General features: G+C 44.8%; 1 protein-coding gene across 1 annotated transcript in view; it reads right to left on the bottom strand.

Annotated features, from left to right (window-relative positions):
- Positions 1 to 1027: 1027 nt before the first annotated feature.
- Positions 1028 to 27593, bottom strand: part of LOC113028881 (zinc finger protein 271-like) — an 84424-nt gene continuing 57858 nt past the window's right edge. Inside the window, exon 4 of the mRNA XM_026179315.1 lies at positions 1028 to 1810. Within this exon, the coding sequence (XP_026035100.1) occupies positions 1121 to 1810 (690 nt within the window). The 3' untranslated portion in view covers positions 1028 to 1120. The remainder of the gene's footprint in view (positions 1811 to 27593) is intronic.

Below are 27593 nucleotides of genomic sequence, written 5' to 3' on the forward strand. Positions count from 1 at the left end.
AAATTTATTTCGGGCTACCAAAAACTAAAGAGTGCCTGCCCGAAGGGCTACCAGGGATTTTAAAATTTTGCGAGCCCTGGATGTTATCCCTGCATGGCTCTTTAAAGAGGTTTTTCCCTCGATTGGAACCTCAGTCCTTGCCGTTATAAATAGCAGTATGACTTCCAGTGTGGTTCGCGATGGTTTTAAACATGCAATTGTACATCCTTTATTACAAAAAACTTTCCTTGAACCCTCAGTTTGCTCAAATTGTAGACCGATCTCAAAACTCCCAGAACATAGTATTTACCCAATTCAATACAATTTTGATACTAATGGTATTATGGAGGTTTTTTAATCTAGTTTTAAACATTTACATTCCACTGAAACAGCACTCTCACAGGTTTTTAATGACATTCTTATAGAAAATGAAATGATTTTTGAACTAAAGTGGACGATAGAAGATTGAAAAATGCTGCCTGGTCTGATGGGTCTCAATTTCTGCAACACTCAGATTTTAGTGCCAGAATTTGTCTTAAACAACAAAAGCATGGATCCATCCTGCCTTGTATCAGGAAACGCTGATAAATTGAGCAAGTGAAACCACAACTTTAAAAGATTATTCTCCAAAATGAATCTTTTTGACAGCTTAAACAGAAAATCAGAAGTTTTCATACCTACAGCAAGTTTGATAAAAGATTTTAAAGATCTTATTTTTCAGGACAGATTTTTCATAAGCTGCAGGAACCCTGTTCAGTGTGAGTAGAGAACAGCCAAGTCTCCTCCTCTGATAAACCTCCATCTGTGCCACTGAAAACAGATCATCAGACTCTGACTGTAAACATGTTTCTATTTGTCACTTCAGTCTTTACTCTGAAATACAGGAAATGACATCATGGCTCAAAATCTTTGTCATTAAATTATTCCTTTATTTAACATTTTTTAACTTCATTTAACTTTATTTAACAAAATAAATTCAATAAAAACTTAAGAACAGGGAACTGATTTTTCATTGAACTTTTGAGAAAGAAAACGGAAATCACTGAAAAAAAAGGTAACCACTGAACACAAACACCACAGAAGAACAGTTTACAAAGATTCAAATGGAACTACGGGAACATTTTCATTCATAGCTGCCTCATTAGATCTTTACAGCAGAGTCTATCTGAACTCTGTGGAGCCTGATCTCCAGGGTTTTAAGTTGGACTCTGAAACCAGAAGAGGATGTTTCTCTCTCTTCAGATTCACCGTCATCCTGTGATGGGAACGATTTCAGCCCTGCGTGATCCCGCTGATGTTTGCACAGAGCAGATAATGAAGTGAATGTTTTGGCACATTGGTAACAGTGAAACAGTTTATTAGTAACGTGGGATCGTTTGTGTGCAGAGTATGAACTGAGATTTTTGAAGCTCTTGTCACACTGCTCACAGCTGTAGTTTCCTTCCATGTGTGTACGTTCATGCTCGTTACAATTATCTGAACGTGAGAAGCTTTTGTCACAGTGTCTGCACATGTATGGTTTCTCTCCTGTGTGGACTCGTTTGTGTGTTTTAAGGTGACCTGCAGTGGTGAAGGATGACCCACACTGATCACAGAGGTGCTTTTTGACACCACTGTGAAAGAGTTTGTGTCGTTTTAACTCAGCTGATGTGGGGAAGCTTCTCCCACATTCTTTGCAGTATTTCAGTTTGTCTCCAGTGTGTTTACGTTGATGTATTTTTAGGCCGGCTTGCTGACTGAAAGTTTTTCCACAGATGTCACAACGAAAGTCTTTCCCACCACCACAGCGATGACAAGGTTGAGAAGTGGATCCATCTGTGTCGCTCTGCTTCTAAACAAAGACACAAAGACAGTGTAAGTCAGTCCTTCAACACTTTTATCCTGAACGTCACCTGAAATAAAGAGCATCTCTGCGGACGTCCAATTATATTTAATTGTTTCAATTAACACACTCAGTTTACTGGGCTACGATAACTACAATACTACCACCATAATACTACAGTAATACTTCTTTAATATTATAGTAACATCTGACTTATGTGGGACTCATATAATGGGTGGGCACAGATGGAAGTATTGTAATAGATATTGCCCCCCCTCCATAATCTCATGCATTCTTATCATTGTTATGTTATGCGTTCAGTTCTGTATTACTATTTCTGACACATACTGTGATAACTGGCAATATAGCTAGGATACTCTGATCAATGATGATTCCCACGGGTGGTGCTCACGCAGGCACTGAAACGGGCAGCTTCGGGCTCACGCAGGCACTGAATCGGGCAGCCTTGGGGTCCTGTGTGTTCTACTGCACAGATAGCCTGCAGAGCGCAGCTACGCTGAACTGAAGTGCTTGTGTTTTGTATTTGCAGGTGAGCACAAGTTATGTGTTGATAAACGGAATGATGTTGACGTATGAGAAATGTATTACAGTATGGTACTGTCATTAATGGAACACAACGCTAATGTCGGAGTTTGTGATTTACATGATGTACCTGAACTGGTGTTAAACGGGATGTCACATCGCAAATGAGGGGATCGAGAGGGTAGTCTCCATGCACAACAATACTAGTTGGAGGAGCATACGAGTGTGCAGAATATTGTAATATGAACATTGGTGGGAAAATACTGAGTAAATGAGTACTTTGTTAACACGTGTTCAGTAGTTATATGTAAAATGGTCGCGTGTGTTCTACTGCACAGATAGCCTGCAGAGCGCAGCTACGCTGAACTGAAGTGCTTGTGTTTTGTATTTGCAGTTGCAAAAGAGCAAGTAAAGAGAACGATTTTGAACTCATGCACGCCTGGAAGTGTCATTTGTCCAAGTGTGCAACAAATATTGGAGGCACCGCTGGGATTATTAACGCCGTGTCCAGCGTGATGAAAATAAGGAAGGGGCGTGGCTACAGCAACCACGATGGACCTCGAGGAGCTGGCAGAGACTGTGTCCCAGACACTCTGGAACCTACAACTCGACCAACTCAAAGGGGTATGTGCTGAAGCTAAAATCCCTAGTGGAAATGTCACAACAAGACGAGCGTTAATAAGATTAATTACAGAATCGATGGACAAGGTTATTAATGATGAAGAGCAGGATGTTGCGCTCTGCTATCTAAAGAAAATGTTAGAAAGTGTCGACCCAGCGATAGGGAGCTCCAGAAGCACAGAAAGTGGATCAAATCCAACGAGCTCGCCACAGGGGGCTCAGGAAATAAGGGAAGAAGTTGATTTAGCAGAGAGATATGCACAGCTCCAGAGAAACAGCGAAGCACTGCAGGAAGAAATTAGGAAGCTGAGTGGAAGGGTGGAGAGGACACCACCAAATCAACCAACCACCCCACAAAATGTGTTTCCTGTCGCAGCCAACCGCCTTTCGGAAGTGACGATAAGGAGGGAATTCAAAATCTGTGGTCAAATTGGGGAGAAGGGCCAAAAGGACAGACTCTCATACACCAACCTGATGCATCAGATTGACAGAGGTCTGAACAAAGGACACAGTGAAGCGGAGGTTATAGAGGCTGTGGTGAAGTCTGTCAGCCCAGGTTTGAGTCTTAGAGACATGCTTGAGATAAAACGTGACCTCACCCTCCCCCAATTGAAGGCCATATTAAAGGGGCATTATAAAGAAGATAGCACCACAGATTTGTATCACAGACTAGTGAACGTCACACAAGACAGCCGTGAGTCTCCCCAAAACTTCCTCTTCAGAGCAATTGAGTTAAAAGAGAGGCTGCTGCTTGCATCGGAAGACACGGGGTCCGATGAACAATACAGCCCTGAGCTCATCCAGAAGAAATTCTTGAGGTCGGTCAGTACTGGGCTACTGAGTGACCCTATCAAGTTTCAGCTCAAGCCCTATCTGGATGACCCTCGGGTGACAGATGAAATCCTCATTGATAAGATGAATGAAGCAGCTAGTGTTGAATCAGAAAGACAATTGAAGCAAAAGAAAACTACAGGCAGCAAATCTGTGAAAGTAAATGAACTCCAGACGGAAAGGCCAGCCAGTCAATTGGGTCTGGGTGTAGCCGAAACTAGGTTGGGGACTCAAGAGCAATCAGCTGAAGTGGTGAAACCCAAGAACCGCAGAACACCTGTTGTAGCTGCTTCCCGAGAGTCAGAGCTGCATGAAGCGGTCAGGCTGCTGAGAGAGGAGATGGCTGAATTAAGGAGGAGCATCACCACCCCTCAAGGCCCCACTCGCCCACTAAGAACCAGTGGGAGGAGGGGATGTAAGGCATGCCAGGAGCAGGGAACCAATGAAGGGTGTGAACACTGCTTCAAGTGTGGCCAGCCAGGACACCTCTCCAGAGGCTGTAGAGGGCGAAGGGGGGCAGCAGAAAGATCGGAGAGCACTCAAGTGGGAATCCAGACCATCGCCCCTCCCAAATCATTAATTCCCATCCATGCTGAAGCAGATGACAAGTTGCATGAACTGCTTTGGAATCGGATAAGACAGCTGGAGGCAGAATTAGAGCAGAGTGGCAAGGCTAAAGAGACTGTGGGTGCCACATATGCCAGTCATCTCTCACTACGCTGTCAGGCTAAGCTGAGAGCCCTGATCGGGAAGAAGTGTATGGTGGATTGTTTCTTTGAAGGTGTAGAAACACAAGCATTGTGGGATACAGGCTCACAGGTGACTATCATTAATGAGAACTGGAGGAAGTCCTGCTTTCCACATATCCAACTGAGAAGCACAAGTGAACTCCTAGGTGAGGATGAGGCTCTGGTGGGCAAAGCAGCGAACCAAACACCCATACCCTTCGCAGGTTGGGTTGAGCTAAAATTTAGACTGGGGTCAACTAGAGATCCACAGCCAGAGCTAGTTGTCCCCGTGCTTGTCTCAAAAGAACCAGGAGTAGCAGAGCCACCCATCATTGGCTATAATGTGATTGAGCATTTTGTGAAGGATGGAATGGAGCAGCATCCAGACGTTACACCTGCGGTGGTAAGGGAAGCCTTCTCGATTGATTGTAAGAAAGCGGAAGTGCTAATTAACATCGTGCAGCGCTGCCACAAAAGCGACGAGGAGGGTGTGGTGAAAGTTGGGAGGCAAAAGATAGTGATTCCAGCGGGACAAAGCAGGGAGGTTAAGTGCAGTGTGAGGACAGGTCCCCTTCGCCTGAAACAGGAGGTTCTTTTCGAACCAGAGGACATTTCAAAACTACCAGAGGGGGTTAACCTGAATGAAACTGTCATTGGACTGCAGAGGGGAACCCGGTCCAGGGTGGTTATTCCAGTCACGAATGGCAGCAGCCATGACATCACCCTCCTCCCTCATGCAGTGTTGGGACGGCTACAGCAAGTGAAGGCTATTTACCCAGTAGACGTAAGACCAGTAAGTGCTGAAAACATGGGCAAGTTGACGTGTGCTAGTGAAAACACAGGGAGCACCATCAGCGCCCCAGAACAGCACAAAGGGGAGTATGAAGAGGTGGGCAGATGCAGCCAAGATTTATGGGACCCACCGGTGTCAGTTGATCACCTGACCCCAGACCAGCAGGAGCAGGTGAGAAAAGTCCTGCGTGATGAGTGTGCTGCATTTTCAAAAGATGAGAGCGATGTGGGATGCATCCCCTCCCTGCAGTTAAAGATCAGATTGAATGACACAACCCCAGTAAGACGCACATACATCTCAGTCCCCAAGCCACTCCACAAGGAGGTGAAGGAGTATTTGGAGGACCTGTTGAATAGAGGATGGATTCAGAAATCCCGTTCCCCCTACTCATTGCCCATCGTCTGTGTGCGCAAGAAGGATGGAAGTCTGCGTCTCTGCGTGGATTACCGTGAGTTAAACCGGAAATCCATTCCTGACCGTCACCCCATCCCTCGTGTTCAAGACATGCTAAACAGCCTGACTGGGAGTGCATGGTTCTCAGTGTTGGACCAGGGCAAGGCGTACCACCAGGGTTTCCTGGAGGAGAGTAGCAGACCCCTCACAGCCTTCATCACACCTTGGGGCTTATATGAGTGGGTAAGGATTCCCTTTGGTTTGTCCTCGGCTCCAGCAGAGTTCCAGCGCAGTATGGAAGAGTGCCTGGCAGGCTTGAGGGATGAAATATCTCAGCCATATCTGGATGACAATTTGGTCCACAGCAGATCATTTGAGGACCACCTGCGTGATCTGAGGGAGGTCCTGCGCCGCTACCAAGAGCACGGGGTGAAGCTAACCCCAAAAAGTGTGAAGTGTTCAAGGACAAGGTGAAATTCTTGGGAAAAATTGTATCCAAAGATGGCTACTGCATGGACCCTGCTGAATTGGCACCAGTGCAAGCACTAAAAAACCGCAAACCTGAGACTGTGGGAGACCTAAGGAAAATGCTAGGTTTCCTGTCATACTACCGCCCCTACATTCCAAACTTCTCACGCACTGCCAAGCCACTATACCAGCTGCTATCGATCGGAAAGAGTCAAGTGATTACTGACAGAAGATCAACGGTAACAAAGCACAAAGGACAGCGGAAAAAAAGCAGACCAACGCCACTCAAGCCAGCCAATCACATGGACAGAACAACACCAGGCAGTGCTATGCCAACTGATAGAACACCTGCTGAGTCCACCACTCCTGGCATACCCTGACTTTGAAAGGCCATTTGTGCTGCACTGTGATGTCTCTCAAGAAGGGCTTGGTGCAGTCCTGTACCAGAGACAGCAGGGCCAACTGGTTGTCATTGGGTATGGGTCGAGAACTCTAACAGCTCCAGAAACCAACTACCACCTCCACTCTGGAAAGCTAGAGTTTCTAGCAATGAAGTGGGCAATCTGTGAGAGGTTTCGGGAGTATCTGTACTACGCACCTTCGTTCACAGTGTATACAGATAACAATCCGTTGACCTATGTCCTGACTACAGCGAAGCTAAATGCTACAACACACCGGTGGGTTGCTGAGCTAGCCGATTTTAACTTCTCAATCAAGTATCGGCCGGGAAGGGCTAATGGCAATGCTGATGGTTTATCACGAATGCCGCTAGACATGGAGGAGTACATGCGCACATGCTCGCAGGAAATGAAACCAGAGGTAATCACCCCTGCGACAGAGGTGCTTCAGTTGAAAGCCCATGAAGATGAGCCATGGATGTGTCCAGCTACCATAACCACAGCATGTGCTGATGTAGAGCTTGAACGAGTAATAGCCCCAGTGACACAGATCTCCAAAGAGACACTAAAGAAAGCACAGGAGGATGATCCAGTCATTGGCAGGGTGCGAGAATGTGTTATGACAGGACAATGGCCCCCTTGGAGAGGAAGAGACAGGGGGGAAGACACTTCCGTTCTAAGCCGGGAAAAGAGTAAGCTGTACCTCGACAAAGATGACATCCTGTACAGGAAATCAGCTGCTCGAGCTCAGCTAGTGTTACCCACAAAATTCCATCAGCTGGTGTACAAGGAGCTCCATGAGGAAATGGGACATCTCGGAGTGGAGCGGACACTCGCCTTGGTCCGTGATCGATTCTATTGGCCACATATGCAAAGACATGTGGAACATTATGTGACTAAGGTGTGCAGTTGCTTGAAACGGAAACGTCCCGGCAAACCAGACAGAGCACCGCTGGTCAACATTGTCACCACATACCCTTTTGAGATGGTCTCAATAGACTTCCTGCATCTGGAGAGTTGTAAAGGAGGATATGAGTACATCCTAGTCGTGATGGATCATTTCACCCGGTTTGCACAGGCATATGCATGCACCAACAAGTCAGCAAGAACAGCGGCAGAAAAGATCTTTGGAGATTTTGTGCTCAAATTTGGATTCCCTGCCCAGTTACACCATGATCAGGGAAGGGAGTTTGAGAACCAGCTGTTTGCCACCCTGGAAAAGTACTGTGGAATCCAGGTGTCACGCACAACACCTTACCATGCAGCGGGGAACGGCCAGGTGGAGAGATTTAATCGGACACTCCTTTCCATGTTGAGGAGCCTGACAGAGGAAGCCAAGGCGGACTGGAAAAACTCCTTGAGCAAAGTGGTGCATGCGTATAACTGCACACGCAGTGAAGCAACAGGATATGCCCCATATTATCTTCTCTATGGCAGAAACCCCCGCCTACCAGTGGACATCATGTTTGGCCTGGTTCCAGGTGACCAGAGTACTTCTCACAGTGATTACGTCTGTAAGTGGAGAAGTAGGATGCAAGAGGCATACAGACTGGCATCAGAAACAGCCCAGAAAGAGAGGACAGAGCGAAAAAGCAGTATGATCGGAAGGCTCATGGAGTGGAACTGCAACCGGGATGTCGGGTGCTAGTACGGAACTTCAGAGATCGGGGTGGGCCCGGAAAGCTAAGGTCTTACTGGGAGGAGCGAGTACATGTCGTGTTAGAAAGAAAGCACAAAGATAGCCCTGTCTATGCCGTACAGCCAGAGAGAGGACCAGGGAAAGTGAGAGTTCTGCACAGGAACCTCCTACTGCCCTGTGACTTTCTCCCCGTCCAGGAGGAGAAGCTGGAGAAAAACAAGAATGGGAAGGAGGATGCCAAACAACAAAGAAAAGGAAAGACCCAAGAAAAGCAGCAGGAGAGTGACCACGACAGCGGTTCAGAGGATGAGGGTGACTGGGGAATTATCACCACACAAGCTGCGGAATCACCCACCCAGATCAGGAGTCAGCTGAGGGCAGAGGCAGAGGAGTTCCAGCCAGAAGAAGCTAACGGAGAACTGTCAAGTGGTGGTGTCAGCAGCGAGTGCCTAGACGAGGGTGGAAAAGGTGGACTGGAGTCAAGTGCAGAGGAGGAAGAGGCAGGGCGAAGTGAGCTGTCTGGGGAGGAGAACAGAAGAAGTCAAGGACAGGTGTCGTCATCTGATGAAGAAGACGAGGGAGAGCCCAACTCACAGCCAGTTCCCACAAGAAAGTATCCTTTCCGATGCAGAAATCCACCCAAGATACTCACGTATGACACCTTAGGTCAGCCATCAGTCATAAACAGACACAAGTGATGTCCACAGCTAAGAGAAAAAAACTAAGTTCATTGTCACATGTTGAGTTTACTGTGGTGACAGTTTAAACAGAAAGGGAAGTGTTCACAGTAGCAAATGTTAAAAAGAGCAAATTTGACAGAGCAACAACTGCATGTATTTGTTTAATAGTTCACATGAGTTAAACAGGGAATACCAGAACCAGACTAGCTACACATAGAGAGATACTGGCTTGTATGTGAGATATACAGCAGTAAATGTGTGTCTGTGTAAAAGGTTACATGGTAGAGTGATAGGTCTACACCTTCAGCCGGATACAGAGCACGCCTGAGTGGCGGAGAGACTTTACAGACATTGCCTGGCCAGTAGTGTCTGTTGCTGGTACATGACATGAAGGGGGAGATGTATGTCATGCCAAAGACTGTTACCGGACAGAACGTATCTTGAGAGGCTGACTCCCAGTGAAGCTACTGCTGTAACCTTCTGTTGAAGACATGCATTCTGGAAAAAATCTCTAATGTCAGGATGACATTCATTTTTGGAGGGGAGAGTGTGGGACTCATGTAATGGGTGGGCACAGATGGAAGTATTGTAATAGATATTGCCCCCCCTCCATAATCTCATGCATTCTTATCATTGTTATGTTATGCGTTCAGTTCTGTATTACTATTTCTGACACATACTGTGATAACTGGCAATATAGCTAGGATACTCTGATCAATGATGATTCCCACGGGTGGTGCTCACGCAGGCACTGAAACGGGCAGCTTCGGGCTCACGCAGGCACTGAATCGGGCAGCCTTGGGGTCCTGTGTGTTCTACTGCACAGATAGCCTGCAGAGCGCAGCTACGCTGAACTGAAGTGCTTGTGTTTTGTATTTGCAGGTGAGCACAAGTTATGTGTTGATAAACGGAATGATGTTGACGTATGAGAAATGTATTACAGTATGGTACTGTCATTAATGGAACACAACGCTAATGTCGGAGTTTGTGATTTACATGATGTACCTGAACTGGTGTTAAACGGGATGTCACATCGCAAATGAGGGGATCGAGAGGGTAGTCTCCATGCGCAACAATACTAGTTGGAGGAGCATACGAGTGTGCAGAATATTGTAATATGAACATTGGTGGGAAAATACTGAGTAAATGAGTACTTTGTTAACACGTGTTCAGTAGTTATATGTAAAATGGTCGCGTGTGTTCTACTGCACAGATAGCCTGCAGAGCGCAGCTACGCTGAACTGAAGTGCTTGTGTTTTGTATTTGCAGTTGCAAAAGAGCAAGTAAAGAGAACGATTTTGAACTCATGCACGCCTGGAAGTGTCATTTGTCCAAGTGTGCAACACTTACACTTAAGTACTACCACACTAATGTTTTTAGGGTACCCACTAGAGGTGGGAATCACCATAAACCCCACGATACGATATTATCACAATACTTAACTCACGATACGATATTATTGCGATTTTTTTTTTAATATATATTTTTGCAATATTCTGGGTATTGTAATACGATATTTTGTGATTTATCACATATTTTTTTCTGCTGCAGATTTTGTCCATAAAGGTAAACTTTATCAATATTCATTTTATCTAATAATAAAGTCTCACACTCAGTCTTTCATGTCAGTCAGTTTTATTGCTGACAAAGTGAACGGTTTGTATAACAGTCTAGTAACTAACTTAACTGAACGTAAATATCTGGTACAATTATAGCTTAAAACAAAATATAATTTTACATTAAATAAAAAAGTTTTAAATTTAAATAAAATAAAACATTTCTTAAATTAAAATAAGTAAACTGTCCTGTTTGTTGCTGCCCTAAAAAGTTAAACACATTTGGACAGTGAAGCAATGTCAGCATTCTTGCTCAGAAAAAGGAGCTGATCAACATGCTCTGAAGTCAGAGTGCTCCGTTTTGCTGTGATGATGTCTCCAGCGGTTGAGAAGACTCTTTCAGCCGAGACACTAGTACCTGGGATACAAAGGTATCTTTTTGCCAGCGTGGCCAGGAAAGGATAGACTTCCTCATGGGATTTCCACCAGCTTAGTGGGTCTTCTGTGAGTGCAAGTGACATGACCTCCTGGTATCTTTTCACCTCCTCCTCAGCTGTGGCAGATAATGATTTTGGTGGGGCTCCAACATCACCATAAGTCTGACCAAGCAAGTCTGTTAACCCACAAAACTTCCTCATCTTGGCTGGTATGAGAGGGGGTCTGGGATTTTGTTCAGTCTCGTCAGGTTTCTCATGATGTTCATGGGCTGCTGCCTCTTTTCTTCCTGTAGAAAACCCACACACATACAGAGAGAGGGAGAAAATAAATATTTCATATCTTTTAGTATGCAGTAATATGTTAGCAAATTATAATTAATGTATTTAATTGTTAAATAGAATATTACCAATATGACAAAAATATCACAGATCTACTAATATTGTACGTAAGTTATTTAAATTATAACACCAGAATGTTTGCTTACCTGAAGGGTTATAGCCTCAGCAACCACTCTTGCATAGGTTTCCTGTCTTTCCTCCAGTGACAGGAACGGCAGGGTTTTAAAGCGTGGGTCAAGAGCTGATGCTGTGTAGAGGGTGTTCCTCTCGACTGTGCTGGCATATCTCTTCTTAAGATCTTGACTGATACTTTGCTTGATGTTTCTGACCAGCGCTGTGTCACCAATGTTGTCTTGGGTGTCGTGCAACAGCTGTGCTAGCAGCGGTGCTACGAGAGACAGAGTAGGATTCTTTTCCTCAGACATCACAGTAGTCGTGACTTGCATTGACTTCAAGGCCCGGACAATTTCTTCAGTGTTCCCAATATCCGTCTCGTTTAGAGCAAAGATATCTGTGCTACTCTTTCTGACTTCAGGAGACAGCAGCGCTGCACAAATCGCAGGTTGTTGTTCAAGGAAACGCTGGAGCATGTCATAAGCACTGTTCCATCTTGTGCAGACGTCAGGCTTGAGCTTGTGAGTCGGGAGCTGTAATATTTTCTGTTTTTGCTCCAGAGCGTGGTTTGCCACTGTGCTTCTATTGAAAAACCCAATTATGCGCCGCACTCTCCCCAAGACCCTGGCTACTGCAGGCAGGTTTAAGGCTCGTTGTGATGCCTGGTTGAGCATATGGGCGAAACACTTCACATGCAGGTATCCCGCTAGCTGAGTGGCAATTGTCATATTAGAAGCATTGTCGGTGACAACCACCAGATTTTTGTCGGCAATCCCCCATTCCTGTGCTGCATTTTGCAGGAGATTTGCAATGTTCGCTCCGATGTGACTTTCATGTAATGTTCGAGTTTGGAGAACGTAAGACAGCAGTTGCCAGTCCGCTGTGAGATAATGAGCTGTTATAGTCACATATGAATCCACAGCCCGCGAGGTCCATGCGTCGCAAGTTAATGCAACCCTTTCTGCTGTGCTCAAACTTTCCTCAACTTTACGCTTCACATCTATGTAGAGATTGGGTACGGCTGTGTCCATGAAAAAACGTCGTGATGGTATCACATATCTGGGTTCCAGCGTCTTGATCATGTAAGAAAAGCCCTCGTTTTCCACAATGTTGTAAGGACGCAGGTCTTTGCAGATGAAGTACGTGATAGATTGTGTTCTTTTCTTAGCTCGCTCTGAATTGGGAGATAGCTTTGCTAAGCTAAGAGTGTCCAGCATTGGTTGATTTTTCAGTGGAGCTGATTCAAAGCTAGCTTTCCCGTCCGCGGTTAATGCTATTTTTGGATGGTGCCGTGTAAGATCGGCCCTCATGTTCGTAGTATTCCCAGAGCTTTATTTTCATACGACACACCTTGCAAATCCTGTGTGTCATATCCATCTCATTTGTTCCATCCTTGTTAGTGCTGGGCGATATATCGATTTTTTTTTTAAAAATATCGATATATTATACAAGACATAAGCTGTGACAATATCGTTTATATCGATATAGTCTATGTTGGTTATAATTACACTTGTGGAGCCGCTATTTTGCCTCTCTCTCGTCTGGGTTTGTTTGCCCCGCCTCTCACCCTCACTGAACACAAACCCCCTCCCCCATCGCTACACCTCCAGTTGGCAACAAGATGGACACAGGAGCTAGCGAAGAGGAGCTCGTCGGAAAAAAGAAATCCAATGGCTCAATTATTTGGAGATGGTTCGGGTTCAAAGTGTCAGATGAGCAGCAGAATACAGGGAGTGCAGAATTATTAGGCAAATGAGTATTTTGTCCACATCATCCTCTTCATGCATGTTGTCTTACTCCAAGCTGTATAGGCTCGAAAGCCTACTACCAATTAAGCATATTAGGTGATGTGCATCTCTGTAATGAGAAGGGGTGTGGTCTAATGACATCAACACCCTATATCAGGTGTGCATAATTATTAGGCAACTTCCTTTCCTTTGGCAAAACGGGTCAAAAGAAGGACTTGACAGGCTCAGAAAAGTTAAAAATAGTGAGATATCTTGCAGAGGGATGCAGCAGTCTCAAAATTGCAAAGCTTCTGAAGCGTGATCATCGAACAATCAAGCGTTTCATTCAAAATAGTCAACAGGGTCGCAAGAAGCGTGTGGAAAAACCAAGGCGCAAAATAACTGCCCATGAACTGAGAAAAGTCAAGCGTGCAGCTGCCAAGATGCCACTTGCCACCAGTTTGGCCATATTTCAGAGCTGCAACATCACTGGAGTGCCCAAAAGCACAAGGTGTGCAATACTCAGAGACATGGCCAAGGTAAGAAAGGCTGAAAGACGACCACCACTGAACAAGACACACAAGCTGAAACGTCAAGACTGGGCCAAGAAATATCTCAAGACTGATTTTTCTAAGGTTTTATGGACTGATGAAATGAGAGTGAGTCTTGATGGGCCAGATGGATGGGCCCGTGGCTGGATTGGTAAAGGGAAGAGAGCTCCAGTCCGACTCAGATGCCAGTAAGGTGGAGGTGGAGTACTGGTCCATCATCAAATGTGAGATTTACAAGGAGGGAAAACAGTACACCTCTCTGAACAGTGTCTGGGAGGCTGTGGTTGCTGCTGCACGCAATGTTGATGGTGAACAGATCAAAACACTGACAGAATCCATGGATGGCAGGCTTTTGGGTGTCCTTGCAAAGAAAGGTGGCTATATTGGTCGCTGATTTGTTTTTGTTTTGTTTTTGAATGTCAGAAATGTATATTTGTGAATGTGGAGTTGTTATATTGGTTTCACTGGTAAAAATAAATAATTGAAATGGGTATATTTTTGTTTTTGTTTTTGTTTTTTTGTTTTGTTTTGTTTTTTGCCTGTCCCATTTGGTTCTTTAGCCATCAGAATTGTTGTCTGAAGACCAACAAGGATACCCAATGGATTTACTTTGCCAAATGGATCATCGTGGCATTGCCGTATTGGTCCATTTGATCGACCTTTGTTTTTATTATTTATTATATTTTATTTTCAGATGTTACAGACGGGAGAGACATGAGTGAGGGATAGGAAAGGGAGAGAGAAAGAGGAAGGAAAAGAAAAACGGAAGGGGAGAGGGACAGTGAGAAAGGGGGGGAGGAAAAAAATCTCCTGGATCACCTGTTGAGAGAAGAAGAATAGAAAACAAGCAAAAAAAAAAACAAAAAACCAAAGCAACATACTAAACACAACACCATCGCATTAATCTAGCTAAGTGTAAACAGCAGTAAATACTAAATATTCAATGTTGTTGTGCAGCACGCAGGACAGACAGCGCACAATGTGCTTTGAAGTAGCAGCCAAGAAAGGTGTAATTTAAGTCTACGAGCAGTGAACATCCGTGTGCATACCTGTGTGGATCAGCGCGCTTGTATTCAAATGGTTTCCACATGTAATGGTCTGCAAGATGATGTAGCGAGCCATAGCCCCGTCCCCCAGGGCATGAAGCAGGCATGGAGGAGATCCAGGCCCCAGACATCCAGAGGCCTCAGAGTGCGAGAGCCCAAGGAGGACCACCGGAGGGGCATCTGTGCCACCCTCATGGGAAGGGCTGAGGATCCCCAGACGAGGCGTCACCCAGTAGCCACCAAGCAGAAGCTAGAGGGGGCTGCACCGGCGTGCCCGCCGGCTCTGCCAGCAGCCAGCTGTGCCAGAGTGAACTGAGCTGCAGGCCCAGAGGCCGGAGGCCCGAGGGCCCCCCGCACCCCGGAGGAGGCCTGACCGAGCAACAGGCGCCAGGCCCCGCCAGGTAGCCACCGGGAGTGAGCCAGTACATACTTGAGTGCCCAGCCCCGGACACCAAGAACCACCAATGCACCGACCCCTGAGGGCATCAGTCACCGACAGGGAGTGTGGTGAGGGGAGATAGGCCTTGGAGGACCTGGGAGTTCCCAGAGAGGTGGAGTCTAAGACCCGACCTGACATATAGACACAGACAAACAGGCACACACAGACACAAACATGCATTCCCACCCTCATGCACACATATACAAACACTCAGCACTCACCCAACGTAAGGAACCCAGACCCAAGAGATGTTACCCTTCCCCCCGGGGTGGAGGCAAGCAGACCGTCCCAGGCTCCGCAGCAGCAGGGAGGCCAATCGGACAGCCAACATCTCCTCCCAGCCCCCCCGCCCCGATAACTAGCAGAGAACGGGGGTGTGTGAAGACCCCATACCTCCCTCCTCCCGCTCATGTGTAGTGTTGCTGCGTGTTGTTCTAAAGTGCATTTAAAACAAGGGAGAGCATGGTGCTGCTGCTAGAGTTAGCACGGCCCCTCCCGAGAACCCTCAATGTCTACATGGATTTAAAATTGAGAGGTGGGCACCAGCGCCAGAGGTAGGTTTGAGTACACAGACCGTCCACTGGACGCCGTTAACGTGCCCACCCTCAAGGCCCTATATATATGTGTGTGTTATGAGAGTGTAAGTAATGTGGATGTCTAAGTTGTGAGATAAAATTGAGGCACAGGTGGCCAGAAGGGGACAGAGGGGGGGGGGGGGGGGGATGTCTCCCCTGCACCCTCGTGACACACCCGCACCCCAAGGCCCTACCTGTGTGGGTGAGTGTGGTGGAGCGGGAAGAGGGAGGTAGCCGGGGATGGGGAGGAAAAGGAGGGAGGGGAGGATGCCCCTCCCTAGGGCCAGCTCCCCCGCTGACCCCAGTAGGCACCCCCGTCCTCTGGTACCCACCAAGGCAAGGGAGCCCAGGTCCATCCAGACCGGGCCTACGGTAGCACTGCCAAGCCCCACAGGACCCGGGGCAGCCCACCCTACCCCACCGCAGAGGAAACTGTACGCACCCCAACATTCAATCGTCTCCCAGACTACACAAGACAACAGACACCCAGGTTAAGTTTATTCTCCACCTCTCCTATGTCTCTCCCCCACCTGCAACGGAACAACCTCCCCGCCAGTTGAAGAGCCCCCCAGTTAGGCCAATGCACAAGAGGCCCCCTGCGTCAGGGCTGAGCCCCCGTGCACCCACCCACTCACAACCTCGGTGACACACCGACGAGGACCGAAGCCCCCAAGGCCCAGCCAGAGCCCCAGCACGGAGGCGAAGCACCCCCGAACCCCAAACCCCCACGCCTGCCCCGGATCCACTCAAGGGCAGCCAGGCCACCAGGCCAGTAACCTACGTCCACCAGTACAGACCATCCTCCAGCCCCGCTGCACGCAGCCACGAGGAGAACAACCTCTAAGAGTGACCAGAGCCACTAACCAGGTTATGAACACAACCCCCGGGTTAAGCCCTCCAGGGATAACGTCTCTAGGGGTCCTCCAGGCACCCTAAGCCCGTCCCAACTCCATATCAACCACAGTAGCTAAGGCGGGACCAAACCACGACCCCCTACCCCCGCTAGGTGATGGAGCCGATCAAAGGAGCCCAGAGGGATTGATCTAATGTGGTGGCAGAGGCTATATCGAGACTAATGTGATCTATTAGAAGGTTTCTATATTGGCTAGAATTAAGATTATTTTTATTTTTCCAGTTCATGAGGACCGTTTTCTTGGCGATGCATAGGGCAGTAAAAACCATGTGGACTGTATTAGTTTCTGTAGTGACCTCATCCAGTTTTCCCAACAAGCATACTAAAGGGGAGGTTGGAATTTTACATTTCAGACACTTTGATAAGTCTTCACATATCTCGTGCCCAAACTTCTGCACTGGTGGACAGAACCAAAGAGCGTGAATGTAGTAATTGTCTGGTGTATTGCCTTGACAGTGTGAGCAGTTGTTGGAAGATGTAAAGCCCATCTTGAACATCCGATGACCTGTATAGTGCACTCTATGTAGTATTTTGTATTGTATTAATTGCAGACTGGGATTTTTAATCAATTTAAAGGTTTTTAAGCATACCTGAGACCAGAAGTTTTGGTCTAAGCTGACTGATAAATCTGCTTCCCACTTTGCAATAGGAAGGGATATTGATTCATCTAATTTAGAAAGTGTTCTGTATATATTAGATAATAATTTGGGGGATTTAAGAGTAAGGAAATGTGCCGCACTTGGTGGTGTTTGTAATTCAACTTGACTGAGGTTAAATTTCTTTTTTACTATGGATTTAATTTGTTGATATTCTAAAAATCTTTTCTTGTTGATCCCATATTGTGCAACTAGTCTGTCAAATGGAATAAATTCTGTTCCCTCTAATATATGTTCTAAGTATTTAATTCCTTTACAACTCCATTCTGGGAAATTAATCATATTATTGTTTTGTAATATGTCAGGGTTATTCCAGATAGGTGTACGTTTGCATGGGATTAATGAAGACTCCGTTATTTTTAGAAACTCCCACCATGCTGTCAGAGAAAAGCTGATGTTGATACTTTTAAAGCATTCATGTCTTTTGATGTTTGAGCTAATAAATGGTAGGTCTGAAATCTCTAGATCCTTGCATAGTGCCTGTTCAACATCTAGCCAGGGCTCATCTAAGAAGGTATGTTTTAACCATTCTGAGATGAACTGAAGCCTGTTGGCTAAGAAGTATTGGTGAAAATTAGGCAGATCTAATCGTCCTCTATCCTTGGTTCTTTGTAGCGTTTTTAAGCTGATACGCGGGGGTTTATCTTTCCAAAGGAATTTGGAAATATATGAATCCAGAGATCTGAACCAATCTTGTGATGGTTTGTTAGGGATCATCAAAAACAAGTAATTTATTTTTGGCAAGATCATCATTTTTATAGTGGCGACCCTTCCCATGGGTGATATGGGTAAAGATTTCCATCTAGTCAGATTGCCTTCTACTTTCTTTAGAAGTGGGATGTGGTTTAATTTAGTTAAGTCTGAAAGCTTAGGAGAAACATTAATACCTAAATATTTAATATTTCCGGATTGTAGTGGGGCAGAGGAAGAATTATGGAAGGAGCAGTTAATGGGGAGAACTGTAGATTTTGGTCAGTTAATTGAATAATCTGAAACTCTTGAAAACCAGTTTATTAGAGTAATTACCTCAGAGAGGTTGGTTTGTGTGTTTTGCAGAAAAAGCAACACATCATCCGCATAGACTGATTTTATGTTCTATGTTCTTACATTTTACATATTTGTTTTTTGTTAAGTTGCCTAATAATTATGCACAGTAATAGTCACCTGCACACACAGATATCCCCCTAAAATAGCTAAAACTACAAACAAACTAAAAACTACTTCCAAAAACATTCAGCTTTGATATTAATGAGTTTTTTTGGGTTCATTGAGAACATGGTTGTTGTTCAATAATAAAATTATTCCTCAAAAATACAACTTGCCTAATAATTCTGCACTCCCTGTAATGTATTCTGTAGAGAATGTCGAAAAAGCGTCGCAACGAAAGGTTCGAGCACCACTAATCTTTTCCACCATTTACAACTGCGCCATAAAGTGCAGTATGAAGAGTGTGTGAAATTGCGTGCTGTAGCCCAGACCGCAAAGTCTTCCGAGGTTCCTTTTTTTTTTTTTTTTTTTTTTTTTTTTGGCCTGTCCCGTTTGGCTCTTTTGCCATCAGAATTGTTGTCTAAAGGCAAAGGAAGATGCCCAACGGATTTACTTTACCAAACTGACCATCCCAGCCTTGCCGTAATGGTCCATTTGATTCACCTTTTATTGTTTATTTTATTTTCACTTAATGAATACGGGACAGACTTGACTGGGGGAAAGAAGGGGAGAAAGAAAGAGGGAAAGAGAAACAGCTGAGAAGAGGGACGGGGGAGAAGGGCAAAAGACAAAAACCAACAGAACGGGCAGAGAAAAAAAATGCATATATCAATCACCTGGATCACCTGCTGAGAAAGAAAAAAGAAAGCAAGCAGAAGAGAACAAGAGTAATAGAATAAACAACATCACAATGATATATGGGAATATGACAGTAAATACTAAATGTTAAACATTATTGTGCAGCACATAAGATCAACAGAACACAGTGTGCTTTGAGGTAGGAGCCAAAAAGGGTGTAGTTTGTGGGTGTGATCACCCGTGTGTACACCTGTGAGCATGGACGCGCTTGTTTTTTGTTTTTTTAAAAGGTTCCTTCATGTAATAATCTGCTAGAGGGTGTGGGGGGGCCACAGCCCCGTCCTCCAGGGCGTGAAGCAGGTGTGGAGGAGATCAAAACTCCAGACATCCAGAGGCCCCCAGAACACAAGAGACCAAGGAAGACCAGTAGAGGGGCAGCTGCGCCATTGTCCCGGAAAGAGCTGAGGAGAGTCCCAGATGAGGGCTCACTCAGCAGCCGCGGAGCAGAAGCCAGGGGGAGTTGCAGTGACGCGCCCGTGAGCTCCGCCGGCAGCCAGCACCCCACCTCCGAAGTGGCCCGAGCGAGCCCCAGGCTCCAGGCCCCGATAAGCGGCCGCCAAGGAGTGAGCCGGTGTGTACCTGGACGCCCATCCCCGGACACAAAGAACCACCAACGCACCGATGTCTGAGGGAGTCCGCCACTGGCAGGGGAAGTGGTGGTAGGGGGAGATAGGCCTCCAAACCTTGGAGGGCCTGAGATGTCCCCAGAGAGGTGGCGCCTGACACCCAACCTGACATATAGACACAGACATACAGGCACACACAGATACAAACATCCATCCCCCCCTCATGCTCTCACATGCACTTACTCCACACTCAACCAACGTGGAGACAGACATAAAGAGACGTTGTACACACGATCACACTCCCCAAGCGTACTCTACAAACCGGGTCTAGGTGCCCCCGCCCCTGGAGGGGGGAACTGCACCCAGACCCAGGTGGTGTTTCCCTTTTCCCTGCGGTGGGGGGAGGCAGACCGCCCCGACTCCGCAGCAGCAGGAAGGCTCCACACTCCAGACCGCAGTCGGACGGCCAACTCCTCCTCCTAGTCCTAGCCCCCCTGCTCCAGCAGGTCACAGAGAACGGGGGTGAGAGAAGACTCCGAACCTCCCTCCACCCGCTCATTGTAATGTTGATGCATGTGTGTTCTAAGGTGCATTTAAAACCCAGGAGGGCTTGGAGCTACCTGCCAGAGAGCAGCAGGTAAGCGCATGGTCCCTCCTGCTAGCCCTCAATGTCTACGTGTATTTAAAATTGAGAGGTGGGCAACGATGCCAGGGGTGAGTAAGGAGGATAGGTGAGTAAGGAGGATAGGTGAGTAAGTGACGGAGCAGGTGAGTAAGTGACGGAAGTGACGGACAAGGTAAGCGACTCATGTTGTAACTGACGTCAGACGCCGGAGATTTTGGCGGAAAATTAAAGCAAATGGTAGTTTAGATTTGAACAAATTCATTTAAGCTTCAGCATTACCAAATACACTTATCAATTGTCTTATAACTAACACTATTTGTCTAAATAATCTCCAACACCCTGGAGAACAACGAGGAGAGTTTAGAGACTCTCCAAGATTACATCGATCAGTGCTTTCAGGATCTCGTGATGAAGAAGACCCCGTGTGCAGCTTCCCCGGCCAAAGCTGAGACGCCGTCGTCGAAAAGACAACGCCCGGCAGATTCCCCCGGCTCAACATCGCCAGCCGGCAAAGATATTGCCGACATATTGGAGTCAATCGACAAGCGATTGTCCAGTTTCGACGCAAGGCTGTCCTTGGTGGAGATTCTTCACCGAGAATTTAAATGCTTGCGAGAATCCCTGGAGTACAGCCAGCAGCAGGTGGAAACGCTTGCTGCTGAAAATGCCACGCTAAGGGAGTCGGTGAAATGTCTCACAGATAATGTTACCCAGCTCAATAGAGAAAATAAAAAAATAAAAGAAACAGTTATCGATCTACAAGCTCGTAGCATGCGTGATAATCTGGTATTTTCTGGTATTCCAGAAGCCGCTGGAGAGGACGCGGAGACCACGGTAAAAAGCTTCATCAAAACCCACCTGAAGCTGCCGGAGGACACTGTGAAGAACATCGTCTTCGATCGGGTACATCGCCTCGGCCCCATTCGGGCTACGGCCGGGAGACCACGTCCTATCGTGGCCGAATTTGGCCACTTCAAACAAAAGCAACATGTGAAAAGCCGCGGCAGGGAATTAAAAGGAACGGACTTCAGCGTGAACGACCAGTTCCCCAAAGAGATCTTGGAACGACGCAGGGTCCTCTTCCCAATCCGACGCGGCTTCATCCAGAAGGGCTCCCGCGCTGTCATCGCTGTGGACCGGCTGTACGTGGACGGACAGCTCCACCGCGACCCCGACATCACTCCGTGGCTGTATTAACCTCACACCAGATAAGAATCAGCTACACCATTTCCCTATCCACTCACACTAACTTGCATTAACATCTGTTTAACTTACCAGTATCAAATCGCATCTTAAAGTGTGATTTCATAGCAGAATTAACACCGTCACTCTCCGTCAGTGATTTAATTGGAATGTTTACGTTTTGTTTCTGTTTTTTTTTTCTTCTCGTTTTTTTTTTTTTTCCTCCTCTCTTTTCCCCCTCTTGGTTTTATGCTGCTCACCCCTGTCCTTGGTTTCTTTCTTTATTCCTTTCACTGCCTCGATCACCTGCTTCGACACTCATCCACAAACATCCTTTATTTCGACACATACGCACCATGCGCTCAACGGCAGCACATTTACATCAGTCAGACAGCGCACACAGTCATATAAGATACACACACACTTAAGCCAAGCCTACTCATATTAGTAACTATGCATACACAAAGTCAGACTCAGGGAGCATCTCGCCACACATTTTTTCTCTCTCTCCTTCTCTTTATTTATGAACAAGTGACGTATTCTCTCCACCTGTCTAAGCAACGCACACAGCATACATCCCTAGTTATACACAAACATCTATGGGTACACTGAGGTTCATTACATGGAATATAAATGGAGCTGGCTCCAGAGAAAAGAGGTTAAAAATATTTAACCAACTCAAAAAACTACAGGCAGATGTTGTCCTATTACAAGAGACCCACAGACCTCTTAGAGGTTCGAATGAACTTAAAACACCTGAGTTTCCTAATGTGTTCTCAGCTTGTTATAATTCTAGACAAAGGGGAGCAGCAATTTTAATACATAAAAATATTAATTTCACAGTACTCGATACAGTTATAGATCCAGAGGGCAGATTCTTAATCATTAAACTATCTATACGTGATAAAAAGCTATGTATTGCAAGTGTATATGGTCCAAATGTTGATGATCCCTCATTCTTTCACGGTTTTTTCAGTGCACTCTCTGAACACTTAGATGGCACACTTGTTCTTGGAGGTGACCTCAACCTTGGACTAAATGAAGACATGGATAGGCTCAATACAGCGGGAACTCAGCGTAATTGGCAGTCCACAAATATAATCAAACAGTATATGAGCGACTTTGGTCTTTGCGATGCATGGCGCTCCCTTCACCCCACCAGTAAGGAATATACTTTTTTCTCACATGTCCATCACTCCTACTCTCGTCTGGATTATTTTTTGGTCAGCAGCTCACTGCTGAACGACATTTCAGACACTGAGATTCACCCTATAGCTGTCAGCGATCATGGTCCTGTATCTTTAACACTAATGCACAAGAATAATACTACGCCAAGAAAAAACTGGAGATTTAATATATCACTACTTAAAGATGAAGACTTTATTAAATATTTTAAAAAAGAGTGGACTTCATATTTGAACTATAATGACACTCCCGAAACATCAGCTTCTGTTCTATGGGAAGCAGGGAAAGCTGTGATGAGAGGTAAAATAATTTCTTTCTCATCACATAAAAAGAAAAAAGAAAACAAAAATATTCAGGAATTAGAAAAAAACATCAAATCACTAGAAGAAGCCTACGCGTCCCACCAAGATCAGGAAACATTGAACAAAATACGCAAAACAAAACTAGAATTAAATGAGATAATTGATAAAAAAACAAAATTCTTAGTACAAAGACTACGCCTACAAAATTATGAACATGGTAATAAATCCGGTCAATTTCTAGCAAACCAGCTAAAAATAAATAAAGAAAAAACAACTATATGTGCTGTTCAAGATTCATCTGGGAACACAATATATGATCCGATACAAATAAACAACATTTTCAGGGATTTCTATAAAACGTTGTATTCACCACAAATAAACCCATCTAAAAAAGAAATTGATCAGTTTTTGGACAACATAACTCTTCCAAAATTATTGGACACTCAAGCAATGGCACTGGATTCACCACTGACACCAGGTGAACTCCAGGAAGCCCTGATAAGTATGCACAATAATAAGGCTCCAGGTCCAGATGGCTTTCCTGCAGAATTCTACAAAGAATTCTGGTCGATTCTAGCACCAGTTTTCTACAGAACGTTGTTGGAAATTAAAGAAAAGGGCAGACTTCCATCAAATATGAATTCTGCAAACATTAATCTCCTGCTAAAACCAGGCAAAGACCCTGTATATACCTCAAGCTATCGTCCAATATCCCTTATAAATGTAGACCTTAAAATAATCTGCAAAGCTCTCTCAAAGAGACTGGAGAAAATAACCCCCCTCTTAATTCATCCTGACCAAACTGGTTTCATAAAAGGTAGGCACTCATCAACAAATACACGTAGATTACTTAATTTGATAGACTACTCATACAGTAAAAACCTAGAAACTACAATATTCTCTTTAGACGCAGAAAAAGCATTTGACAGAGTTAACTGGAAATTTCTATTTGCAACTTTACACAAATTTGGTTTTGGATCCTCTTTCATAAACTGGTTAAAAATATTATATAATTCCCCAACAGCTTGTGTTAGAACAAATGACCAGACATCCTCCAGCTTCTGTCTCTTGAGGGGCACCAGGCAGGGATGCCCACTCTCCCCTTCACTATTTGCAATTTTTATTGAACCACTAGCAGCAGCAATTAGACAGAATTCAGTAATTAAGGGCATAAAATGCAAGAACGTGGAACATAAAATCAGCCTTTATGCGGATGATGTGTTACTCTTTCTCCAAAATTCACAAACCAATATCTCTGGGGTGATTGAATTGATAAACTCTTTTGCAAGAATATACGTTTACTCAATTAACTGGTCAAAATCTACAGTCCTACCGATTAATTGCTCCTTCCATAATTCCTCTTCTACACCACTGCAATCGGGAAATATAAAATATTTAGGTATTAATGTTTCTCCCAAGCTTGCAGATCTAACTAAATTAAACCATATCCCACTTTTAAAGAAGGTAGAAGATGATCTGGCTAGATGGAAATGTCTACCCATATCACTCATGGGAAGGGTTGCCGCTATAAAAATGATGGTCTTACCAAAAATAAATTATTTATTCTCAATGATCCCAACTAAACCGCCACAAGATTGGTTCAGATCTTTAGATTCATGTATGTCCAAATTCCTTTGGAAAAATAAACCCCCACGTATAAGCTTAAAAACACTACAAAAGACCAAGGATAAAGGAGGACTAGAACTGCCTAACTTTCAGCACTACTTCTTAGCCAACAGGCTTCAGTTTATCTCAGGATGGCTAAAACACACCCTCTTAGATGAACCTTGGCTAGATGTAGAACAAGCACTCTGCAATAATCTAGAGATCTCAGACCTACCATTTATCAGCTCAAACATCCAACGACATGAATGCTTTAAAAGCATCAACATCAGCTCTTCTCTGACAGCATGGTGGGAGTTTCTAAAATTGACGGCGTCTTCATTAATCCCATGCAAACGTACACCTATCTGGAACAACCCTGACATATTACAAAACAATAATATGATAAACTTTTCAGATTGGAGTGATAAAGGAATCAAATATTTAGAACATATACTAGAAGGAACAGAATTTATTTCATTTGACGGACTAGTTACACAATATGGGATCAACAAGAAAAGATTTTTAGAATATCAACAAATTAAATCCATAGTAAAAAAGAAATTTAAACCGGGTCAAGTTGAACTACAAACACCACCAAGTGTGGTTCAATTTCTTACTCTTAAACCCCCCAAATTACTATCCAAAATATACTGAATGCTTTCTAAAACAGATGAATCAATATCACTTCCTATTGCAAAATGGGAAGCGGATTTATCAGTTAACTTAGACCTAAACTTCTGGTCTCAGATTTGCTTAAAAACCTTTCGTCTTCCGAGGTTCCTGCCGTGAAACAGACCACCTTACAACACTCATATACTCGTGCTGTGGGGGGAAATTACTAAAGCAGTGGCCTATCATATTGCTAAAGACATGGTCCCCATCTCAAATGTGAAACAAGAGGGCTTTATACAGCTGCTAAAAACTCTTGACCGAAGATACCAGTTACCTAGCCGGAAATACTTCACCAGAGAAGCACTGCCAAAAATGTTTACTGAAGTTAGACAGAGTCTCGCTGCCCAGCTCACCAAAGTGTCTCACTTCGCACTGACAACCGACATGTGGTCCAGCAGGACGTGCGAGCCATATATGAGTGTGACTATAGATTTCATGGAAGACTGGGAACTGAAAACTGCCTGTCTCCAGACCAGCTACTTTCCTCAAGACCACACCGGAGAGCATATAGCTGAAGCCCTGCAGGATGTGCTCAAAACCTGGAAGCTCAACCCGACAGGACTGGTTGCTATAACAGCTGACAACGGGGCTAATATTGTCAAGGCGGTTCAACTGAACAAGTGGCCGAGGATCCAGTGTTTTGGTCACAGGCTTCATCTGGCCATTGGTAAGTGCAATACTGAATTTGTTGATTTGAAAAAAAAAAAACGCTAATAAATGAAAAGTGTATAGAGTCTCTTGTAGAGCTAAACATGCCTATGGACCACAAGACAAATATTTTTATAAGTCATAGCCAGCATATACATCTATCACTTAGAAATCGAAAGTTAGTTGAATAAATAAATAAACTATCCCTATTAAATCCAATAAACGTATTGGGGTGTATTTGTCTTTGTATTAGATTGAGTTGTGACACTAAATGAGGACCACAGCTGAGACAAGACAGGGATACATTTTTAAATACATAGTGAGATTAAAAGGTGTTTAAAAAAAAAAAAAAAAAAATACATGTTCTAATCATTTGGTGATCTGGTGATTTTACCAAGATAGTTTAACTAGAACCATTTCTAGGTTATACAATACACGACACATTTTGCAAATATTGTTAAGTCTTATGCATCACATTCTATACAACTGAGATGGATGTTAATTTGCCTTTGAGTGATTTGCATCTTAACATAACAATTAAAGTGATTTTAAAAGTTTGTATTTTATGTGTCACAGGACATGCTATGGATGATGCTCACATTACCCGGGCTATTTCTCTGTGTAAGAAAGTCGTCAGCAGCTTCTCCTACAGCTGGAGGAAGAGAAGAGAGCTGGCTGAAGTGCAAATACAGGTGGGTCTTCCAAGTCACCAGCTACTCACAGAGGCAACAACTCGCTGGGGATCAAGGCTTCTCATGATAGAGAGAGTTCTGGAGCAGCAAAGAGCACTTTCTAAAGTCCTCTCTGTCGACATGAAAACCAGACCTCTAGTCCCTACTTGGCAGGGCATAGAGGTCCTGGATGCAGTTCAGAAAGCTCTCAAACCCTGTCAGGACTTCACTGATGCACTTTCAGGAGAGAAGTATGTGACCTTGTCCTATGTCAGACCTGTGCTACACCTGTTTAACACTAGTCTCCTGGCACCTGGAGAGGAGGATAGTGAGCTGTGTAAATCCATCAAGACCCGCATTGTGGATTACCTCAACAATAAATATGCAGATCCATCCACCAGTGACCTGTTGGACATGGCTTCTTTTGTGGATCCACGGTTCAGGGCGAAATACATCCCTAGTGAGAAGATTAATGCACTAAAACATAAACTCATCTTGGAGGCAGAGTCTCTGCTCAGCTATCAGGGTACGTGTTTGTCTGAGCTGACTGATCCAGCCGTGCCTGAGTCTGCAGACCGAGAAGAAGCAGCAGTAGGACACACAGCTAAAAAAAAAAGAGATCACTGGCAAGCTTCTTCCAGCACAGCACAGCCACCAACACTGGTTTCACAAAAAGGGAAGCAATCGAATTTTCTAGCTACCTGTTGTCAGTTTGTGTAGAGAGTGATGCTGACCCTCTCAAATGGTGGGAACATGAAGTTGCTTTTCCAGCACTGAGCCTCCTGGCCAAGAAATATCTTTTTGCGCCAGCTACCGGCTCCGAACATTATTAGCAAACAAAATATCGTGATACTACGCAGTATCGATTTTTTTTCCCCACCCCTAGTACCCACATAGGCAAGGCAAATTTATTTGTATAGCACAATTCAACAACAAGGTGATTCAAAGTGCTTTACAGAGACATTAGAAACAAAAACAAATAAAAAGCATGATTTAAAATTGATTAAAACAAGCAAACAAACAAACTAACTAAACACACACATT

The sequence above is a fragment of the Astatotilapia calliptera genome, chromosome 9, assembly GCF_900246225.1.
Source record: "Astatotilapia calliptera chromosome 9, fAstCal1.2, whole genome shotgun sequence".
NCBI lineage: Eukaryota > Metazoa > Chordata > Actinopteri > Cichliformes > Cichlidae > Astatotilapia > Astatotilapia calliptera.